This window comes from Dromiciops gliroides, chromosome 6 (assembly GCF_019393635.1).
Source record: "Dromiciops gliroides isolate mDroGli1 chromosome 6, mDroGli1.pri, whole genome shotgun sequence".
Lineage (NCBI taxonomy): Eukaryota > Metazoa > Chordata > Mammalia > Microbiotheria > Microbiotheriidae > Dromiciops > Dromiciops gliroides.
The window spans coordinates 168,052,268-168,062,564 of record NC_057866.1 but is presented as its reverse complement, the minus strand read 5'-3'; the positions used below and the strand labels follow the sequence as shown (position 1 = coordinate 168,062,564).

The 10,297-nt window shown below is 44.4% G+C and overlaps 1 protein-coding gene across 1 annotated transcript in view; it reads right to left on the bottom strand.

Moving 5' to 3' along the window:
• Nucleotides 1-4,779: 4,779 nt before the first annotated feature.
• FHDC1 (FH2 domain containing 1) overlaps nucleotides 4,780-10,297 on the bottom strand; it is a 60,569-nt gene continuing 55,051 nt past the window's right edge. Inside the window, exon 12 of the mRNA XM_043973211.1 lies at nucleotides 4,780-8,973. Coding sequence (XP_043829146.1) covers nucleotides 6,895-8,973 — 2,079 coding nt within the window. The 3' untranslated portion in view covers nucleotides 4,780-6,894. The remainder of the gene's footprint in view (nucleotides 8,974-10,297) is intronic.

Sequence of the window (10,297 nt, the reverse complement as noted above, 5' to 3'; positions counted from 1 at the left end):
CAGTGTGTACCCTGAGTTTATCACCTTTCTGTCAGGAGGTGGGTAGCATGTTTCATCATGGGTCTTCTGGAATTTTGGTTGGTTGTTGTATTCATGAGAATTCAGAAGCCTTTCAAAATTGTTTGTCTTTACTATGGAGGGCAAAACCAGGCTCCACGGGAAGTTGAACAGAGCCAGATTTCAGTTGATATAAATATGTAGTGAGATAATATATCCAGCCCTTTGTAACTCTTAAAGTGCCATAATTATTATTATTATTATTATTATTACTAGGAAAAGTTTGCAAACAATTAAGATCATATATTTATATCTAGAAAAGACACCATTGCATCCAGCACGTTCATTTTACAGATTGAGGAAATAAAGGCTGAGAGGGGTTAAGTGAGATGTCCAAGATCACAAAGCTAGTAAGTATCCAAGTGAGAATTTGAATTGTCTTCCTGACTATATCCACAGTGTCACCTAGCTATGTGGTGCCTAAATATGGAATAATAGACTGCCTTGAGAAGTAACGAATTCCTCATCACTGAAGGTCTTTAAACAGGCTGTGTGACCCCTTGATAAGGATGTTGTAGAAATAATCTGTGATTTGTCTGGAGGTTCAACTAGCTGACCTCTGAGGTCCCTTCCGACTCTACATTCTATTACGTATTAGTCTCTCCGTTAAACTGGGAACTTTTTTTTTCATCATAAAAGTAGTTTATTTTCTAGTTACATGTAAAGATAGTTTTCAACATAAACTGGGGACTCTGTGAGAATAGGGACTGTTTTTACCTTTCTTCTTAACTCCAGGGCTTTGCCTGTACACAGTCAGCACTTAATAAATGCTTGTTGATTTGACTTGACTTGATTCTAGGAGACTCAGCTTGCCCAGCTATTTATGAACATTCCTGGCTCATGTATTGTAGACTCCCTGTGTTATTGTTTATCTCTAAACTCGGCTTCTGCTAGCTTGAGCTTCCTCTCCTTATGGAGACCTGCCTGATCTAGTCCAGAACTTTGGCAATTTCTGTGGAGGTAGAGATGGGAGCAAAACCACAAGAATGAACCTCAAGAGCTTTACATGAATCACAATAAGGGGAATTTCAGACAAATGCCCCACATGGAAAGAATGGTGCACCCCTCCCTTCCCCGATCCACAGTGCCAAGCAACTGGTAGGCATTTGGTGAATGGCTACCGTCTGAGTGAATTGTGAATACTGTTCTGGGATGCGGCCCCTCTTCCAGTCTATAAAAGCAGAATTCAGCGGGGACTATTAAGATTTTTTTTTGGTGCATCCTATCTCAAAACTGCAGTTTTCATGTATTTCATGGCTTCTGAAAACAAAGTCACAAGGTCTCCGGAGGTAGAAAGTTGATATGCAACTCTAGAAATAATTTCAAATTATCCAGTTTTCACCTCATACCCAGAAAATTGGCACAGATGAAAAAGAAAAAAAAAAGACAATAAAAAACAGGAAGACAGGGGCAGCTAGGTGGTGCAGTGGATAGAGCACCGGCCCTGGATTCAGGAGGACCTGAATTCAAATCTGGCCTCAGACATTTGACACTTACTAGCTGTGTGACCCTGGGCAAGTCACTTAACCCCAATTGCCTCACCAAAAACAAAATAAAAAAAAAACAACAACAAAAATCCCAGGAAGACAGGCACACTAATACACTGTTGGTGGAGGTGAGAATTGGTTTGACTATTGGGGACAAGAGTTTGGAGATAAGTAAGAAAAGTCATTGGCCACATACTCAAAAGACACCAAAGGCAGAAAGATCCCATGTATATGGAACTATTGAAAGTAGAATTTTCTGAACAAGCAAAGAACTGGAAGCCAAATAGGTTCTTGTCAGTAGGGGAATGGCTGAACAAATTGTAGCACGTGAAGATAATGGAATATTGTCATGGTGTAAAAACAACAAATGTGAAGAATTCAGAGAAAAATAAGACTTGTATGAACTGATGAAGGAGACCAGTAAACACAGTAACTACAAATATGTAGAACAGAAACACTAAAAGAGAAATGAACTCGGGTTACTTATAATGACCAATCTCAGGCCCAAGAGAACAAACGATAAACAAATGTACCCTCCCTTCAGTAGCGAAGTAGAAAATGAGCTGAAAAGTGCTGTTAGACATAACACGGAATATTGATGTTGCTTAATTTTCTTTGTTACAAACAAGGGTTGAATAGGAGGGGCTATGATTTATAGGAAAATGATTGGTCTAAAAACAAAAACATCAATAAAACTTTAAAATATTTTCAAAGACCTAAAAAAGGAAAGAAAGTAATCTAGTGAACTTTCCCAATGAAGCAGCTGGTAGCACAGTAGATAGAATGCTGGCCCTAAAGTCAAGAAGACCTGAATTCAATTTTGGCCTCAGATACTTACTAGCTGTGTGACTATGGGAAAGTCACTTAATCTCTGACTCAGTTTCCTCAACTGCAAAATGAAGATAATAATAGCACTTACTTCACAGAGTTGTTGTGAGGATTATATGAGATATTTGTAAAAAAAAAATTAGCACAGTCCAGAGTATTTAGTAGCTCCCCCTACTAGGAAACATTTTCAAATGAAATGGTCTCAACTTCAAGGGAGAGACAAGTCTTTTTGGTATATCTCCAACTCTAATACTCAGTAAGACTAACCCACCACCTACCGATGCACAAGTCCCCTAAGTAAGGAACAAGTACAATTTGGTAAATCTATTGTCCAGGTGGTATCTAATTTTGTTCATATTCATGGTCAGTGGGTTCTTACTGACAGACCACATAATTGGTGCCTTGTACGGACTCCTTGTAGTGGGAAGAACACTGGACTGGGGAGTTAAGATCTAGGTTTGAACCCTCTACCTCTGTGATCTAGAACAAGTCAGCTGACTTCTCTACAGCTATAGGTATTTTGTGATAAAACAAGCCTGGGTCTTATTGCCCCAACCTCTCTATATTTTACATAATCCAAGCCCTTCCTAAACCCCAGAGCAGGTTCTAAAGTAACTGAGGACATAAGAGACTGAGCTGCTCTGGAGGACCCCTTCAGAGATCAGCTTTCTAGAGGGAGTAGATGGAAGGAAGTTTAGCACATGGGAAGCTATATGGTGTAGGGGCTAGAGTGCTAGGCTTGGAGTCGAGAACCCCTGTATTTCAAATCTGGCCTGAGACACTTACTAGCTGTGTGACCCTGGGTAAATCATTTAATCTCTATTTACCTCAGTTTTCTCATCTGTGAAAGGGGGATAATAACATCACCTACCTCCCGGGATTGTTGTAAGGATCAAATGAGACAATACTTGTAAAATGCTTAGCACTGTGCCTGGTGCATGGTAGGTGCTATGCAAATGTTAGGTTTTATTATTATAGGTAGAAGTTCTGGATTCAAATCCTAGCTCTTCTATTTACTAGCTGTGTGTGTATCCTAAGCAAGTTGCTTCCATCTTCCATCGTCTGGACCCATTTCACCATCTGCAAAAATGAGGTTAACATAGATGATCTCTAAAGTCTTCCAAGCGAAATCCTAAATCGCCATCAGTTATTTCTTAGTAGATGGTAAATCATCAAGGGTACTGTTTTCGAAGGGGAAGTAGGGAGAAGAAAACTTCACACTTTGCCCGGAGCACACAAATCCCTTGGCTGGCATCATCAGGGACCCACCTCTTCTAAACAGAGGGCTAGAAGGCAGCCTCCTTATGAACATGATTCAAGAAGGAAATCGGTTGTTTGAGAACCACTCTGAAAAAAGGGTACTTCTGGGGCAGCTAGGTGGCACAGTGGATAAAGCACTGGCCCTGGATTCAGGAGGACCTGAGTTCAAATGCGGCCGCAGACACCTGACACTTACTAGCTGTGTGACCCTGGGCAAGTCACTTAACCCTCACTGCCCTGCCCCGCCCCCCCCCAAATAGGTACATCTTGTTGTTTGTATCCATAACCCCCCACCCCACCACAGCAGGAATCTAGGTATTTGAGGGTCAGCAGTCAGAGATGAAATGTAAATACGTGAAGGGAAAAATCTGAGGAAAACTGCAGCAGTAAGTCCAATTCCTTGAGCTTTGAGACCAGAGGCTGAGGAGGGCACACTGAATAAGAGGGGTCCCAGGGCCCAAGTTTTAATATTGGCTTGGTCACTTGGCAAGTCACTTAACCTGTGTGGACCTCAGTCTCCCCAATCTGTAAAATTAAAAAGTTATACTAGATGACCTTAAACATCCCTTCCAGTCCTAGCTCTATGATCTTGTAGGAGCAACATGTTCCTTCTGATTCCCTATCTAAGCATCATTAATTTAAAAAAACAACACAGAAATGTAACTGAGAACTAAGCTCTGACATCGAGACAGCCCCACACCTAAGAGACAAGAGAAAACTGAGCTGCATTTCCTTCTTGAGTCAGACTGAGAGGTGAGCTGAGCCAGAACACATGAGGACGCCCAGTAGCAGATCCAGACTTGCTGGCCCCACGGAGATTACAAAGCTTGGCCCCAAAACACGGAATAGCGTGAACACGTAAGAGATGCTGAGCATTCCACTGACTGTCTTTCATTTCAGATGAATGCCTGCCTTCCCAAATCTGGCCTGGCTCCCACTCCTGGTACTACTGAGGAGAGGGTTCAATGAGCACCCAGGAAAACCTGGGTTTGTACTGCCAAAAAATACCCCCGTATCACCTTATCGGAAACCATGGTGACTAGCTCCATCTGACCCACCTTCCGTTAGCTTTGCCAAAACTAACCGAACATCCCGCGGTCCAATCACACCAAATAAAAAAGCTCAGGGTGAGATACAACTCCCCTAAACAGGAACTTTATTAAACTACATAATGCTGAAGAACGTATAAATGGTCCATTAAATACATTCAGTTCATCTTACACAAATTCATATGGAAACTTATTTACATTTTCTGAAACTCACTTAAATTATTTTTTTCCACGCTTACTACCAATAAAAGGTAATAAAAACCAACCACCTGCTCATGCAGATGAACACACAGAAGACAGGGCTGAATAAGACCCCATTTCAGAGCAAGTCCAAGCACGGGAAGTCCCAAACAGCTTATAAGATTTTCAAGCAAAATCCCCCTTAGAAGTGGTGTATTTTTTCTCCACCTAGCTTGTTCACCAAAGGCCCACACTTTCAGATGCTCTGGGTCCATTCCTAAAAGCAAGCCCCAGGGAAGCGAGAGACTTCAGTGGGACTATATCTTTTTTTCTTCAAGTCTGGTGGTCAGCGGTCTTACTTAAGTCACAAAATTCATCCTGTCCCACGTGGCTGGTTTATGGAAGTATGAAGGTAATAAAATTCATTTTGACCAACAACACATTCCATTGGAACAGGGAAAGAGTAACATGTGGTGGAGTGAATAACTCAATCAGCCATACTTGACCAAAATACACTTGCCACTGTATTTAGAAAAATAAGATTTCACTAAGACGTAAATAAAAAGGTAACTTAAAAACAAAATAAAATAAAAACAAAATAAGAATTACCTTTAGGTCCCTAGTGACATAAATTACTCTCAAAGGGAAGTAGGAAAAGGGCATTTTGGTAAAGCTGGTTAAGGCCCAAACCTTTCATTAAGCCTGATTTTGATCCCCCTCCCTTTTTGTCCCTGCCGATAAAAATACTTTTGAAAGCGATGTTTGTCTATCAAGAAGTTGGTTTTTGTTTTTCTTTTAAATCCAGGACTAAGCCTCTTTCAGTTTTCAAAAACCATACCAAAAGGAAGATGCTTAGATGATAGAGCGCCATGTGACAGACAGTATCTCTCCATGCAATCACAGAAAAAAGGAAGACTGGACAACAAAAGACTCTCCCCCATCTCTCTAACCAGAGTTTACACAAATGATAGCAGCATTCACAGCATTTTACAGCAGAAGAACAAACTGGGGAGAGACAAAGAATACACACTCTGTACTTAGCACTGAGTTAACCCCTGGAGGTCTGGATCTACGGAAGTCTTAAACATGGGGCAGAAAACCAGGTGGCAATTGTGCACATGGCTGCCACTTGTTACACCCCCAGCCGTGGACTTTGCTCCCGAGAGGCCAGGCCTGCCCAACACTCACGGTGTCTGTTTTCCACCAACCTCAGTTTTTCAATAGAGGATACTGCAGCCCACAGGGAAGAGTGGCTTTCTGTCCAGCAGAGATCTCTCTCCCTCATTGCTACCCATGTGTTCTTTCTTTCTCGCTCTCACACATACATATAAACATACATGCACCAAAAACACTGGGCCCATGCACCTGGAGCTAGAACCATGCTGTGAAACATCATCACCTTGGGGGTTTGCAGGCCAAAGAGGTCCTATTGCCAGCAAAAGGACCCCAAGAGAGGCACATCAGACTCCCGAGGCCACGGGATTAAAGGAAGACAATAAAGATCTTCATATTAATAGATCATTTTTTTCCCTGTACTGTTCCTTGGGAGGCATTTCACTCAGAAAAGGAAACTGGGAATATTTAACTTATATCATCTTATAAAATAAGTCTGTCATACAAAAACTGGCCAAAAGTTTATTGTTTTTTTAACTTGTCATATAAAAAGTTCATCTTCTATTATTTCCAAAGTCCTCTCTCCTTTTTCCTTTTTTGGAGAGGTGGAACATTTAATCACATGCACCCGCACCAACAGCTCGGCTGGGTCCCAGGCCCTCAGCTCCATCACAGCAGCATGAAATCCATACATTCGTGTTGTTCTTTCACCACGGGACGGAGAGTGGAGCCCTGACACGCTGCTTGGTCCTTGGAGGCTGTCCCTTTAGAGACTCTAAAGTAAACAGACTTCGAAGTCAACACATGGAGTGGGCCATGCGGAACAAAGGCATCCGATGTTGACAGCCCACTGCCAAAATCTGTCCATGCGCCCCCCAAGCCCAGCGTGGTGGTCTTAAGAGGAGAACAGACCCCCCCCCTCATTTCCATAAGGGAGTCAGAATTTTCCCCAGTGTGGTCCTATTGGAATCCCTTCGTTTCAGAGAAGATTTCTCCACAGTGCCTCTCCCTTTCAAAGAGGCTTCCTCTTTCCCGCTGCTGTTCTCACTGTGTTCTGGGCACTTTGGGGCAGTTCGCGCGCTGCTGGTTCGCCTCAAGGTACTGCCATTCTTACTCTGGGCATCCTCAGGAGCCATCTTTATCCTCAGCTGCCTCTGAGAGGCTGCCCGGGTGATACCTGGTCCTTTGGAAATAGGAGGTGAATCTGTCTTCAAACGCCTAGAAGAGGAGGCGACCGTATTCCTGGCAAAGCTAGGAATGGGGGGCGGGGCCCGAGGGATGCTGACAGGTGGGGGGGGCTTGGGCACTTCCTCAGCATCCTCTGGTTCCTGAGGGTTGGTACGGCAGATCTTTGTTTCATCTGCCTTTGGTTTGGGGAGATTCCTGATGGGTTTAGCGCTGGGTTTCTTGAGGGAGGTCTTGTGTTGCAAGGGAGAGTCCTTCCCCAAACGGATGCTGCTGGACGTCACGGTTCCTCTCTGCAGTCTCTGCTCTTCTGCGGCCACAGCTGCCGCTACCGCCAACCCAGAAGGCCTTCGAGGGGATGTGTCCGAAGTGCCTCGGACAGAGCTCCGGCGGGACATTCGAGTATCCGTGCTGCTGGCGGCCTCCCGAGGGGGCACCCGGGCTGGTATTTCAGGCCGTTTCCAGCTCCCTGAACCTCTGCTGGATTTGGAGATGGGAACGACCTTGCGCATATTCTCATTTTCGGAGGCATTCAGGGTCCGCACTGGCTTGGAAGAAGGCCCCAGGCTACGCCGCACAGTCCCAGGTTTGGAGGCACTTGGAGGGGTGTCTTTCAGGGAGTTTCTCTTTGGTCCTGATGCCTCTTTCCCTTTGGCTGCTTTATCCTTGGACAGGCCACATTTGTAGCCAGGCTCATTCTTCCCAACAGCAAAAGCACAGTCTTCCCCGGAGGGACTGAAATTTGGGATGGAGGGAAGTCTGCTACTCTTGGTCTCTCCCTCCGTGTCACCAGCACCCAAAGTCATGATGCCATTCACTGTTTTTCCCTCCTTTGATTCACCGCTTCCCATTTTGGGATCATTTCCTTCTGAGCAATCCAAAGTCAAGGAGCAGTCGGTGGTATCTGAGATGTAGAAAATAATCCCTGCCTCTTTATTTTCAGACTCACTTGTGTCTGTGGATGCAGAGACTGTACTGCTGGGTACTGTAACATCAACTGCCACGTCCTTTGGGGTCGAGCTGTCATTTTTCCTTCCTGTCACTTCTTTAGAGCCTTTGCCAATGGGCACCAGGATTTCATCAGCAGCAGTAAGGGATGGCAAGCTCGCATCATCCAGGGATTCTGATTCCACTGGGCTAGAGTCCTCCGAGATAAATGCTGGTGGCTCCACTTGGTTCGTTGGCTCCTGGAGGTCAAACTGGATCAAGCCATGAATAAGTTCTCGTTCCTCGATCCCCGTGGTCAAGGGGGACAATGGAGGTGCACTATTTCTTTGTAAGTTGTTATTATTGGCATGGCTCCGCGTACGGTAAAGGATGGCATTAGAATTCTCTAGACACGCACTGGAAAACTGCCCAGGCTGAATCAGGGGTGGGTTATTGCTGTCCTTCTCAGCCTCTGGGGACTGATGGAAGCTTAAGTGGTTAGAGTTCACATCCTTTGGCCCTGTGGATTCCATCCAGGCCATGGACGGCCTGGCCTGCCTCGTGCTCGTCCTAGGCAGGCTGTTGAATTTGTTTAGGTCCTCCCCTGTGGAGGTCTCCAGGAAAGTGAGCAGCTCTCGATCTGCAGAGGTGCCCAGGGAGAGCCGGGAGCGGCGGGAGTTGGGGGGTCGGGAAGGACTAATGGGCCTCTGGTGCAGGAAGGGGAGACAGTCTTCTAGGCTCTTCTTTGTCAACAGCTCCACATCATTCTCACTGCTGCTCCTCCCAAAGCCTCCAATCTCACCAGCTGCCCAAGACCGTCTCTTCTCTTCCAGCCCCTTCAGTTTCTGCAGCTGGCGGAGTTCTTGCATCTCTCGGTCCCTGTTGTCCTACAGAATAGAGAGGAAAACCCCATGAAGGATGTGTGGTAAAAAGTTTTAACAATTGGTTAGGGATGATGGAGAGACACCAGGTTTTTAAGGACCACCCTTTCGGGGAGGAGACCAACGCCATGAGCTGCGCACGTCAGACTGCCTGCTAGCACTCCACTTCCGGGGTGCGAGCTTAAAAGGCAAGGAGAGAACGGAAGTGAGAGCTTTTTCCTGCTCTGTTGGTCTCCTGACTGCGCTGCACAGACAGACGCTGACTGGAGTTCAGCTCGGCCCGGCTCGCGGTTAGCAGCACACGCTTGACTTGGTCTCTCTTTCTCTCCCCAAAGGTGGCCTTGGGCTTTTGGTGAGTTTTATATGGAATATAGACTAAGCTTAGACTTAAGACTATTTGTTTTGTATTTCTACTTTCCTATCCCTCTAATCAACATCACCTGGTAACTACCACACGATAAAGCTCTAACTAGAAAACCAGAAGCTTCTTCCATTTACTAGTCTGGGAGATAAATTAAGGGAAAGGTTAAAGAGGGGAGATTTATGATCTAATATCCAATTTCAAATCTCCCAGTTGACAACAACAATATTAACAATATTATGTCATTTGATCCTCACAATAAACCTGGTGAGTTGATGACATAGTTATTCCTATTTTACAGAAAAGGTAACTGAAGTTAAGAGAGGCAAGTGACTTTCCCAGGGTCATACAGTCAGTAAATGTCTAAATCAGGATTGAACTCAGGTCTTCCCCATTCCAAATCCAGAACTCTACCCCCTGTTGTGGACATGTTTACAGTTTCCAGAACTTAATATCTTAAAATGACACTCATTCATCCCTACTTGGGTTAAGTGCCAACCATTTAAATTCCCACACATTCTAAGTCTGTGTTCCTTCTACATAGATAATGTTCATATAAAGCTTCAAGGTTTGCTCAACACTTATCATGACTCAAGAAGACTGAAGATGTCATATGCCTCCCACCTCCTGCCAGCAAGGTGATAAGCCTTAAAATACAAAATAAGACAGGCATTTCTGAATGTTTTGCTGGATTATGCACATTTGTTATGCTTCTTTTTTTTTTTTAAATTGTTCAATGCAGGTAGAGGGAGAGATAATAAATGCTTATAAATAGTTGTGTTTTTTTTTAAATGTGGGCTTAAGTTAGCCCTCCCCCCCCAGCTCCTTCTAAAAGTAATACTCTTTTTGAGTGTGGATCTACTGTGATGGACTATATTCTTCTCACCAATGCAATGGTACAGAAGAGTTCCAGGGAACTCATGCTAGAAGAGGATCTCCAAATCCAAGAAAAAAAAAAGAACTGTGGAG